The sequence below is a fragment of the Drosophila bipectinata genome, chromosome 2R (assembly GCF_030179905.1).
Source record: "Drosophila bipectinata strain 14024-0381.07 chromosome 2R, DbipHiC1v2, whole genome shotgun sequence".
Classification (NCBI taxonomy): Eukaryota; Metazoa; Arthropoda; class Insecta; order Diptera; family Drosophilidae; genus Drosophila; species Drosophila bipectinata.
In genome coordinates this window covers 5,805,467-5,818,124 of record NC_091737.1, presented here as the reverse complement: position 1 = coordinate 5,818,124, position 12,658 = coordinate 5,805,467, and the positions used below count along the sequence as shown (strand labels likewise).

Below are 12,658 nucleotides of genomic sequence, written 5' to 3'. Positions count from 1 at the left end.
ACAATAAGTCGCGAAAATGAAATAATTAGTCTGAAGTTCAGTTTCTGAATACTTTGTGACATTTTTCTCTTTGTCGAGAAAAAAATATCCCCATTCAGCCACAAATTCTTTTGCAATACCATTCAGATTATTCATAGTTCAAAAATATAAAAAAATTTTTTATGACGTTTTCGGAGGAATGCCATGGTAGACTAGAAAGAGGCCATTACCAACGTTTTGAAAAGTTGGTAGCATCGGCATCACTATTTGATGTATCGATAAGAAATTGTTAGTGTGGCCAGTAGGATCTTTTTCAGACCTTTGTGTTTATCAGAAAAATAATTTGGGTGAATTGCAAGGTGAACGAAAAATCGTTCAGATTGTCATATTCAATAAAATATTACTTTTACTTTTTTCTGACTAAATTATATTTATTATATTATATATTTTTCCTAGTCATTTAGGTTGTTTCCCCCCTGGATGCAATTCGGGTTAAAATTAGCAGCCCTGGAAAGCGAACAGCTGTGTTTTGTGTTTTGGTATTGTATTTTGTGCGGTAAGAGTTGCAAAAGACAACGTGCCTTGAAATAGAAAATAAATCAAATTTTGTTGCCAGTTAAAAATTAGACACGGTATCATGTTACATTTGAGTCGCAATGCGAGTTACAGCATCTGCCGCCGGAGTTTTTATCGATCAGTATCCACATGGACGCCATTGACTACGGCTTTTAATACTCTGCCTACCAAACGGATCAACTTCACCCGGGACGATGTGGTAAATGCAATACTTCTTCACATTTTTCGCCAAGCATTCAATTATGCATTTTCCTTGCAGGGCCTCTTTCGACTGCCAGAGTTGCGTAGCTCCGAAGGTTTTTACTTACTTCGGGACAATGTGGAAAGCAGGACGCAGGAACTCATTGAGGAAGCCATCTCCCAGCAACGGATCAGAAAGATGGTCGATATTTTCGACGAACTCTCCGATTCGCTGTGCAAAGTAGCCGACTTGGCGGAGTTTGTAAGGATCGCGCATCCAAAGCGCAAGTACACTCAGTCTGCAGAGGAAGCCTGCATCAGTATTTGCAGTGTGGTCGAGAGCCTTAACACACATAAGCCACTTTACCAAGCATTGAGTAAAGTCGTTCAACATGGCGATACGCAGCCCACCAGCGAAGTTGACCAGCATGTGGCGAGACTGTTCTTATTTGACTTTGAGCAGTGCGGAATTCACCTTCCAGAACAAGAGCGCCTGCGAGTGGTCAGACTTAATGACGCGATTCTCCAACTGGGCCAAAAGTTTATGAACGGAGCAGTACAGCCTAGCATTCTTCCGCGTAGCTATGTTCCAGAGGCCATCAGAAATTAGTAAGAGTGTAAAATATTTTTCATTATTTGACTTAACAATTTATGTTCAGTTTTCCCACCTCAGGTGAAAATGTTATAATCACAGGCCTGTGTACAAATGCAGAAAATGTACGAATGCGAGAAGCGGCTTACCGGCTATACCTTCAGCCATTCGAAACTCAGGAGAGTTTGCTAAGAGACCTGCTGCTTTGCCGTTATGAGCTTGCCCGTAGCTGTGGATTTGAAACTTACGCTCATCGCGCTCTCAACGGCAGCACAATGGAGCGGCCCGAAAGGGTCCAAGAATTTATTGATGTGCTGTCAGAGAAACTGCGGCCACGCGCTGACGCAGATTTTGCACTTATGTCCGAAATGAAGCAACGGGAGAGCGGAGAAGTCGGCGTTTTTGTTGAAGTTTGGGATACACCTTACTTTACAACCCAGTTAAAGCGGCAATCACTTGAGGAACAGGCCAACGAATTTCTCCCGTATTTCTCATTAGGTGGCTGTATGGACGGCCTGGACAACCTACTGCATGCTCTTTATGGCGTTCGCCTGCAAAACACTGACATGGAGCCAGGCGAGTCCTGGCATAACGACATCTACAAACTGGCCGTGGTTCACGAGGAAGAAGGACTTTTGGGTTACATTTACTGTGACTTTTTTGAACGAGCAGGAAAGCCCAATCAAGACTGCCATTTCACCATCCAAGGGGGAAAACGTCTGCCCGACGGCACCTACCAATTGCCCATTGTGGTGGTAATGTTGGGACTGCCGCAGCCCCGCTGGAGCGGTCCAACACTTTTATCTCCTGCTCGAGTGGACAACTTGTTTCATGAAATGGGTCATGCCATGCACTCGATGCTAGCCCGTACAGAATACCAGCATGTGACGGGTACGAGATGTTCCACCGACTTTGCGGAGGTTCCTAGCGTACTCATGGAATACTTTGCCGGCGATCCGCGGGTGCTACGCACTTTTGCTCGACATTTTCAAACTAACGAACCCATTCCAGAGAACATGTTGCGGCGACTGTGTGCCTCCAAACATTTGTTTGCAGCCAGCGAGACACAGCTGCAGGTTTTCTATTCGGCGTTGGATCAAAAGTATCATTCAACAGCGTCACAGTTGAGTGGCAGTACTACAGAAATGTTACGAAAGGTTCAGGGCCGGTACTATGGTCTGCCTTTCGTGGAAAACACCGCCTGGCAGTTGCGATTCTCCCATCTGGTCGGCTACGGCGCAAAATACTACTCATATCTAGTCTCAAAGACTATCGCTTCATGGATATGGCAGACGTACTTTGAGGCGAACCCTTTCAATCGGCAGGCTGGAGAGAAATATCGGAAAGAGATCCTAGCTCACGGAGGAGCTGTACCCAGCCGCAAGCTGGTGGATAATTTCCTTCAACGTGATATGACACCAAATGTACTGGCTGATAGCCTAATCACAGAGATTGATTCAAACGAATCTAAGATTAAGGATCTAATAATCAGTAGGAACTAATCCGTATAATACATTTATATTTATGGTTTATTTATTATACTTAGTTAACTTTAACGTCCCTATTTGTACGTGTCGAATTTAGTTTTGGTTCTATGACTAGGCTGGCCCCAGTGCAGGCATCAGCTCCACGCCCACGAACTCCTTGGCCAAACGCACTCCCAAGAAAAACAGGCCATAGCTCTTGACCAGCATCCTACGAAAAGCCAGAGGAAATTTTGGTTATGTAAAATATCCGCGAGGCCGGCTTTACCTACTTACCATTGGAACTCATTATTATAAATGCTGCGCAATATGTTTAGAGGGTTTGAAGACTTAACCATTTTGATCTGGGTTAATGAACTTTTCAGTTTGAATTTAGTATGTATTTTTAATTGCACGTTGAAAATATGAAATGTTGTTCCTAGACTTCTTGGATGGGCAGGATTGTCAGGTAATCTTTTGAGAGTGACCTTTTATCAGTGTCGCACAACACCAGAAGCTTGTGCTGCCACATTTTTGAATTCGGGGCTTATTCAACACTATATTATTTTCCACAGCACCGCACTGAGTTGCACGTGTTTATTTTGAATTAACAATTTCGAAGCCAGAATATGAGTGACGATCATAAAAATGTTGAAATGGAGGTGGTCGAGCCTGAGGACGCAGAGAGTGACGATGAGGACAGTGATAGTGATGCGACCGACGAGAAGCAGGCCAGAGAAGTATATTTGCCGGGGAAGAAACTTGCTGACGACGAGGAGCTGGTCTGCGATGAAAGCGCATATCTGATGCTGCATCAGGCCTCGACTGGAGCGCCCTGCTTGAGTTTTGACATTATCCCCGACGAACTTGGTGACAGTCGGGAATCTTTTCCATTGACTGCTTACGTTGTGGCTGGCACTCAGGCGGACCACAATCATTCGAACAACTTGATCGTGATGAAGTTAAGCAACTTGCAAAAAACTCAGGACGATGAAGATGAAGAGGAGGAATTGGAAGACGATCAGGATGACGTGGCCGACCGCTTGGAGCTCAAGAAGCCGCTGATGAGCTGCGCCCTAATCAAACACCAGGGATGTGTTAACCGTGTACGGGCCCGCCGATTGGGGAACACAGTGTATGCGGCTTCTTGGAGTGAACTTGGAAAGGTCAACATTTGGAACTTGACACAAGCGCTGCAGGCCGTCGAGGATGAGCAGCTAGCTAAACAGTATGAACAGAACGCGACACGGCCGGTTTATTCGTTTAGTGGGCACAGAGAGGAGGGCTACGCCTTAGACTGGAGTCCTATTGCCGAGGGAGTTTTGGCTACTGGAGATTGCCGTCGAGATATTCACATATGGAGTCCCCTTGAAGGCGGCACTTGGAAAGTCGATCAGCGTCCTTTGGTGGGACATAATCAGTCCGTCGAAGACCTGCAGTGGAGTCCCAGCGAGCGCAGTGTTTTAGCTTCTTGCTCTGTGGACAAGTCAATCCGCATATGGGATTGTCGAGCTGCTCCACAGAAGGCCTGCATGCTGACCTGTCAGGACGCCCATGAGAGCGACATCAATGTTATTTCGTGGAATCGTTCCGACCCATTTATCGTAAGTGGGGGCGATGACGGATTTTTGCATATTTGGGACTTGCGTCAGTTTAAGAGTCAGAAGCCCATCGCCACATTCAAGCACCACACAAGCCACATTACGACAGTAGAATGGAGTCCCAGGGAAGCGACTGTTCTGGCTTCGGGAGGTGAGGACGATCAGATAGCTTTATGGGATTTGGCAGTCGAAAAAGATCTGGACCAGACGCAGGATTCCGAACAAAACGAGGACGAAATAAACAATCTTCCGCCGCAATTGCTTTTTATTCATCAAGGTCAAAAGGAGATTAAAGAGCTGCACTGGCACCCCCAGCTTCCAGGAGTGCTGTTGTCCACTGCCCACAGTGGATTTAATATTTTCAGAACCATTAGCGTATAAATACAAAACAGACTCAATAAAATTTGGAAATATTTTGTTGTAAACCTTGCTTTTACCTGTTTAAAAAAGAACCCATTGTCTAATTTCACTGTCATAAATTTAACATTGCTATGTATTGCTCCGTTAAATTGCACAGGCCAACAGCAAACAATCACCACACTGAATCAAAGTCCAAAAGAAAAATAGGCCATTACCCCATTCAATAAGTATTGGAGGGTACTATACCGTTGCGAAAATAACAATCTTAATCAAAACAATCTTAAATAATAATTGTTGTTATGATTGTGATTTTAAAAATCCCTTAATAATGATTATTCTTGGTTTTTAATTTAATTTAATTTATTTAATTTGAATTTCTATCAAAATTAATCATTTATGTCTAACTCGAAAATGTTACTCATTAAAGATTTTGCTATTTATTAATATTATTATTTTTGCACTACCACCCCTCCCATACCATTAAATTTCAAGTTGAATCAAGCTTTCATCGGTATTTGTTTGTAAAATTGAAACTGATCAAAGGTGTACTCCTTCAAGCGTATTCGTACCAAAATTGTAATTGAATGATCAAAGACTACAATTACATGATATAAACAAATCATTGAGTGATAAAATCATGTTATTAAATGGTATACCTGTATATACTTGTTCTATGGTCATGATCTAATGTATTGCTATCAAATATCCAGAAAACGTAATTAATACGTAGCCCGAAATTAAAAAATGAGTGATATTTTTGAGCGAAAAAAATAAAAATCAACAATAATGATAATGATTATTTTTTCGTTCAAAGAATAATGATTTTCTTAGATTTTTTGAGAATAATGATTTTGTTTTTTATTATATTTTTTCTCTGATAAAAATGATTATCTGGGATCAGAAAAAATAAAACTCAAATAATGAATAATTTGTGATTTTTAATAGAAATACTGTTTGTTACTTCTTTACCCATACCTTTATCCAGTTAAGTTTGATCAGCATCAACCGCCGAGTCTATGAACGCGTAGATATCAGAGACTATTGAGAGTCATAGGATTTGGGATGGAGACTCCTATAATGGCCATGCAGTTCAAGTTTGTTTCAAATGGTTGCCACGCCCCTTTCCGCCCCATAAATCGAAAATTTCTGTAGTTACAGTACAGGAAGGTTTTTAAAAAAACATTTGATACCAAACTATTTGTTTGGTTCCAGATATTTCCAGATATAGTTAATTTATATCTGGAAAACAAATTAAATATACCAATATATATACCCACGCCCACTTCTACCTCTAAAACGGAAATCTCCAGTTCATTGTTCGTTAATGTTTTTGGGAAATGTGTTAATGCCAAATTAATTCAATGGCCGATTACTTTAATAAGTAAAGATTAATTATTTTATGCCAAAAAAAAATTATTTTTTTAATTAAAATTATCGATAATTAAATCGATAAAATCGAGAAATATCGAGTTGCCCTTCAGAAGGGAAGCAGAAGAAAAAGTGTATAACTTCTCTTAAAATTGTCCGAATTTTGATTTTGTGTTTATGAATAAGGTGTCGGTGTATAATATAAATATTTCCAATACGCCTAACCCTAATCAATATGGTGTAATCAATTTAGATTCTAAGGCCATCAAGAATAGAACGTTTTACACACCCGTCTTTCTCTTTCCACAAGTAAATAACGGTCGACTGTATCTTTTGGTTGCCGAGCTGGGCGATAGAAAAATCTTTGGTGTTGGCTGGGCCTCATTTAGTAAGGGTCGGCTAACTATGTTTATCCTATTACGACCGAACGATCGAAATGTAATGATTCAGATAGAAGCTTGGGTCTTGCCTTGGTAGTTGACAAAACTCGAAGGTTTTAAATTTTTGCTTTACTACTGCCGTTCGATTCTGGCCGTTTTCACTTTTGAAAGTTAAAACACAAAAAATTGAAATTTCATGCTCTGGATTCTGGAATCCAATTCTAAAATCAGTTAATTTACATTGTCGGGTCAGCATGCAGTAACCACCTAGCTTTGTAATAAAAATTGAAATGTTTATATACCTTTATCTTATATAATGTTACCTTTATTTAAAATTATAATTTTTGAAATAAATTAAATTAACTAAATTAAATAAAATTTTTTTTTTATTTGTAATGTTCTTAGAACTATTAACTATAAAAAGTTGTGTATATATAACTATAACCAAAAACAATGTGGAACAATTAAATATTTACTTTAAAATACATTTTTGTGCCATTTTTATTATGCAAACAATTACTTGACAAACTAATACAATACAATTACAGTCAAGTCCCGATAATTCGAAATGGCAAGGGGATCACTTTTTTTACGAATTAGACGGGAATTCTATTTATCGAGATTTCTATTTAACGGGGCTCAAAAATGAAAGAGTCGAATAAACGGGGTTTTTACATATCACATTATGTTTATAATGTATTTATCTTAATTAAAATTAAACAAACATTATAAGTGTGTACATTTTTCAAATGGGGGGAAAACAATAACATTAAATTGTAAAAATAAAAAATTAAAAAATTAAGCAGGAACACTAAATTATAAAAAAAAAAAATTCAAGCTTTAAAATAATTGGTAATTTTTGGTAACAGCACACTAAACGAAAACAGTAAGAGAAACACAAAGTTCATGATGCATAGCGACATAAAGGCGGCATAGCTGTCTGAAAAATCTAACGGTGCTTTAACTACAAAAAATTTCGCATCGCATTACGATTTATAAGAGGTTACGAAATAAAATTACGATTTACATATAAGAGGTTCAATACTCTTTGCGTTGCGCCAAATACTACGAGGGGAAATACTACTACGAATTAACGAGGGGACCAAAATGTATGGAATTTTTACGAATTAACGAGTTTTTTTCAAGGGGTCAGAATTTTTTACGAATTATCGCGATTTTCGATTTAGCGGGGTACGAATTATCGGGATTCGACTGTATATTGTATTATATACAATTACTTGTATATAGTTTATATCTTATAGCCTTCGTTGATCGCAAGTCAACTATCACTTGGCCGTTCGACTTCAACGAGCTTTAGCCTCGCAAGTATCCGAGTCGTTTTTATCCACGCTCGTTTTTATACCCTTGCAGAGGGTATTCTAATTTTTTCTATTCTCTTTTTGTTTTCACCATAAATTGGCGTTTCTGTATGATCACCCCAATTTCATATGCGAAAAAATTAAGATTATTATAATGTTGTAGTTGTTAAATACGACTTTCTTATTTGGAGTGGATTAAACAGTCATTGAAAAATCTAATCTGTGTTATAAGTTGTTAATGTCTATCTGTTAGTCTAAAAAGGAATCTACTATCGTCGATGTAAACCTAAACGATGTATACAAGCCCCCAATTAAAAGCTTAGATTATCTTTTATCAGTAGTTTTTTTTTTTTTATAGAAGTCATAGATTTATATTGTGATAAGTTTTGTCGAGGATGTACGATGAGTAGGCGTAGGATTAGTTGCCGGTGTAAGAGATACGCCGTACTCTTGAACGGAATCCATTGGCGACAAGTGGGGCTACGTCAGAGGGACTTTTTCCACGCGTCTCGGGCAAATAGTACTTCGTTAACACATAGAGAAGGAGGCACGTGATTGAAAACGGCAAGAAGACTAAAGCTCCCCATGCGTTCTGCAGCGTGGGAAAGCCCATTCCTATAATAAAATTACAAGACCAGTAGACTACGCTTCCTAAAGCCATTGCGGCGGGTCGGGGCGCCTGCTCGAATAATTCTGTTGAGTGAATAGAGGCATGTTATTATATAACAGTTATGATATTATAAGAGTTTTTAATTAGCCAACGAACCTGCTCCGATAAAAAAGGGCATGGGCCCAAGACCAAACTGAAAGAAAAATATGTACAAGAATATGCACCCAATGCAACCTATGGCGAACCAGCTGACGCTTTCCTGCAAGACCAACGGGTTAAGTTTGATGTACCATATTCTTCCATCATACTCACGATAAAATAAAGCAACATAGCGAACAAAAATAGAAAGACGGTACATAGGAGGGTGGAGAACAGCATCAGCGGACGCCTGTTGACCCTTTCTAGGAGAACCGGACCCACCATCGAGGTGGCCAGATTAAGGGAGCCCGCCGCGAGGTTAGCCCACTCCGATGCCTGCGGTGTCAAGCCCGCTTTTCGAAATATAGACACAGAATAGTAAAATATCTATCGCGAAGAGACGTTAATGGATTAGGGATACATAGACGTGTTGGTAAAAACACCCACTGCGTTTATGCCGGATAACTGCTGACCGCCAAGAAAGGCGCACACAATTATGAGTGGCAGGCGCAGCCTAGAGTCGCGGATCACTTCGAGAAAGCCACTTGTCGCCGCCTTAGAAGTGGCTTCCAATTCCATTTCGTCCAATTCGGCCTGCAGGGTGGTGCTGTCCACGGCATATCCCCGGAGCTGCATCAGTTGTCGCCGGGCCTCCTCTTTGCGGCCCTTCACGATATATAGCCATTTGGGGCTCTCCGGGTACCATTTGAAAGGAGCATAGAAAAGAACCACCAGAAGTCCATAGAAAGCCAATCCCAGGTGCCAATACTCGTTTCCGCCAAGCAACGACCGCAGACTGCAGATTTGTGACACAACGACGCCCAGCGTCAGTCCCATTGGACATAACGGAGCCAAAGTGCTTCGTTGGGATAGTGCAGCGAGTTCACTATGCCACATAGACATGAATGCTGTAACGAGACCACCAGCCAGTCCAACTAACAGTCTTCCGCAAAGCAATAGTTCCACCGATCGCAATGGACGGCACGCATAGAAGCAGGCGGCCCCCAGGGCGAGAAGGATGCCGCAGATGTGAAAGCAACCCCGTCTTCCAAAGCGATTGGCCACAGTGGCCCCCGTTACGGATCCCAAGGCTCCTCCCACAAGGAACAGCGAGACGGCTGCCGACCAAAGAAGTTCTATTCCTGCGTCGCCTACGTGGAGATCGTACCGATGGGCCAGAGTTTCCTTGCACCAGGTGCGCATGAGCTAAGCGATAAATAATTTAAATTAGGAAGTTAGGAAACGGAGGTTTGGTTTTGTGTTGTACAATGGAAAAATTGCGATCTAACAACTATTTTTTGCAGTATGCAATGTTTTTCAAAAATCTGACATTTTTCACTGGTTTCTAATATAATTTTGGAGTATTGTTTAATTTAACAGTTTTTCTTGATCGAGATTCCTCTACTCTTCTTTCGTATGTTTTCGGCTCCTAAATCCAATAAATGTCACTTTTTAACTTATGGCCTATGGCCTTTGAACTTTTACCTTTTTAATTAGTTCGAAACATATATGTACATACATGCATTGTGTTACATACACAAGCTTTAGGTATAAAAAATTGTAGTTCTCGCTGTTTTTGACAAAACTGTTGTATTTCACCGAAAACCAATGTAATTCATATATACATTTTGGAGTCAAACGTTTTTCACAAATTTTTTGGAACTTACCTCAGCAGGGCTATTCATTACCCCTGTACAGTAACCCACAGGTACTGCAGCTCCAAGAGAAGAACCGATCGCCGCCCACTTCAGGGTCCAGCTCCACTGAGGATGTTCTTGCTGCAAAGGGAGAAATTAGTGGAGAGTCCTGGAAAATTTCCCAGTATCGTACCAAAGATGGCTTTCTTTGTGCCATTAGTGGCGTCTGTGTGGTACTTGGTGTTCTGTCAAGTCGCTGCCCTCTGGCTTTCTGCTGCTCCATGACGCTTTTGATGCGAAAATTGTTTCCTATGGAAGCTTTTGACGGTAAACCGTGCTGGGTAATGGACCATCGCCAAATGGAGTGTCATATTTCATTTGGGTTTCCCGGCGTCTTATTTCTACAGGAAGATTAGGAATTTTACGAGACACAGATAATACTTCCAAAGTCATAAGAATACGCAAAGGGCAACCAAGACTGGAAGAAATCACACGAGAGGTTTATATGAGAGGCTGTTTCTTATAGTCTTTCTTTGAAAAAAAAACCAACAATATTTTTTGCTACTGTAGAACTATTGAGTAATTTAACTTCTAATCCGTTTTAAGCGTGGGTGTTAAAATTATCACGATTCTAATGAATGAAAATAAGCGCCTAAGATGCTGCATCGCATCCATAGAAGTCCCATTAAAAGAACGGATTCCGTTTATCTTCTATTTGCGTTATCGTTTGGTATGGGCAATAGTAACTTGGAAAGTAAACACGTGTGAAAGTCAAACAAATAAGAAAGCTATCTATCATCTTAGTGGTATGTACATACATTCATACATATGTAAATAACCTTGGATAAAAATATTATACCCGGAACTCATATGTTCCAACCACACATTAACTAAAGTTTAAAACAGTTTTGCCCAAAACACTATCACACGTCGTTGGAATTCTGTTGTAAAATCTCTTCATCTTCGTTCTCCAGTTTGAAACTCAAATTTAATTAAAAATAAATCATCGGAATACACTAATACTTTGTTTACCCAGTTTTCGTGCGGACATGCTAGCTGCCTGGATTAACAAACTTGTGTTTCCTTCTTCAGGCACCACAAGATCTACAACGTGTTTTCTTTGAGCCGTAAGTTTTTACAATGTAGGCTAATGCAGGCTTGAAATACTTTTGCATTTGATCGGTTATTCTTCCATTTTGTCGCTGAGTGAAAACATATTTCTTAACTAGCATTCATAAAAATCCTTAATTATACCCTTGCAGAGGGTATTATAATTTTGTCCAAAAGTGTGCAACGCAGTGAAGGAGACATCTCCGACCCTATAAAGTATATATATTCTTGATCAGGATCACCTCCTGAGTTGATATGAGCATGTCCGTCTGTCCTTCTGTCCTTCTGTCCGTCTGTCCGTCTGTCTGTCTGTCTGTTTCTACGCGAACTAGTCTCTCAGTTTTAAAGCTATCGATTTGAAACTTTGCACACACACTTCTTTTCTTTGCACGCAGTATATAAGTCGGAACGACCGGGATCGGTCGACTATATCGTATAGCTGCCATATAACTGATTGATCGGAAATGGTATAACTTTGGTGTTTTTAGAGTTAGAGAGTTCAAATTTGACATGAAAGCTATCTTTGGCAAAACCTTACGACGTGCCAAATTTCATAAGGATCAGCCGACAATATCCTATATCTGCCATATAACTGAACGATCGGAAATGACCCAACTTTCGTGTTTTAGAAGATAGAAACCTGGAATTTAGTACAGATTCTATTTTTGGTCAGTTGATCCAAACTACCAAATTTCATTAGGATCGGCCGACTATATCCTATAGCTGCCATATAACTGAAAGATCGGAAATAGCATTTGGTAGAAATATCAACTTTCGCATATTTGAAGATAGAAGCTTGGGACTTTTTTTTAGATTTTTTATTTTAGTCAATTGGTTTTATTATGATATTCTCATAAGGATCGGCCAACTGTATTCGATGTTTGCGATATATATTCGGTTTTAACTGCAAGGGTATATCAACTTCGGCTCCGCCCGAAGTTAGCTTTCCTTTCTTGTTTTTTCCTGATATATTGCAAAAAGTTTTATTTTTAAACAAATCCATAATTTCTTTCTCCATAATTAATAATTGGATGCTTGAGTCTTCACTGACTTCTATACTGCAAAAAATTCCGAATTGTTGAATTTGAGGTTCTGAAAATTACAAAAAAGGGGCTGAAACTGACAGTTTTCATTATTATACCCTTGCAGAGGGTATTATAATTTTGTCCAAAAGTGTGCAACGCAGTGAAGGAGACATCTCCGACCCTATAAAGTATATATATTCTTGATCAGGATCACCTCCTGAGTTGATATGAGCATGTCCGTCTGTCCGTCTGTCCGTCTGTCTGTTTCTACGCAAACTAGTCTCTCAGTTTTAAAGCTATCGTCTTGAAACTTTGCACAC

General features: G+C 40.0%; 4 protein-coding genes across 5 annotated transcripts; 2 read left to right on the top strand and 2 right to left on the bottom strand.

Moving 5' to 3' along the window:
* The first annotated feature begins 322 nt into the window (after positions 1–322).
* On the top strand, positions 323–2,891 carry LOC108130248 (mitochondrial intermediate peptidase). Of its 2 annotated transcripts, XM_017248627.3 has the most exons (5): positions 323–338; positions 436–535; positions 596–754; positions 815–1,344; positions 1,395–2,891. In XM_017248627.3, the coding sequence occupies exons 3-5, from the start codon at positions 617–619 to the stop codon at positions 2,827–2,829; spliced, it is 2,103 nt and encodes a 700-aa protein (XP_017104116.2). In that variant the 5' UTR covers positions 323–338; positions 436–535; positions 596–616; the 3' UTR covers positions 2,830–2,891. The 2 variants fall into 2 exon arrangements, with proteins under 2 accessions (XP_017104116.2, XP_017104117.2); XM_017248628.3 differs by lacking the exons at positions 323–338; positions 436–535; positions 596–754 and having other exon boundaries at positions 1,176–1,344; positions 1,409–2,891.
* LOC108130250 (uncharacterized) lies at positions 2,839–3,277 on the bottom strand. Its single transcript, XM_017248630.3, has 2 exons — positions 3,088–3,277; positions 2,839–3,022 (listed from the first exon to the last, which is right to left on the bottom strand). The coding sequence occupies exons 1-2, from the start codon at positions 3,147–3,149 to the stop codon at positions 2,926–2,928; spliced, it is 159 nt and encodes a 52-aa protein (XP_017104119.1). The 5' UTR covers positions 3,150–3,277; the 3' UTR covers positions 2,839–2,925.
* Positions 3,278–3,337: 60 nt separating this feature from the next.
* On the top strand, positions 3,338–4,816 carry l(2)09851 (WD repeat-containing protein 1 l(2)09851). Its single transcript, XM_017248629.3, has one exon. The coding sequence runs from the start codon at positions 3,420–3,422 to the stop codon at positions 4,770–4,772; it is 1,353 nt and encodes a 450-aa protein (XP_017104118.2). The 5' UTR covers positions 3,338–3,419; the 3' UTR covers positions 4,773–4,816.
* Positions 4,817–8,142: 3,326 nt separating this feature from the next.
* LOC108130227 (solute carrier family 2, facilitated glucose transporter member 1) lies at positions 8,143–10,538 on the bottom strand. The gene is made up of 6 exons (XM_017248595.3): positions 10,397–10,538; positions 10,234–10,344; positions 9,014–9,772; positions 8,741–8,953; positions 8,585–8,687; positions 8,143–8,511 (listed from the first exon to the last, which is right to left on the bottom strand). Exons 1-6 carry the CDS (start codon positions 10,484–10,486, stop codon positions 8,237–8,239), a joined length of 1,551 nt encoding a protein of 516 aa, XP_017104084.2. The 5' UTR covers positions 10,487–10,538; the 3' UTR covers positions 8,143–8,236.
* Positions 10,539–12,658: the final 2,120 nt, after the last annotated feature.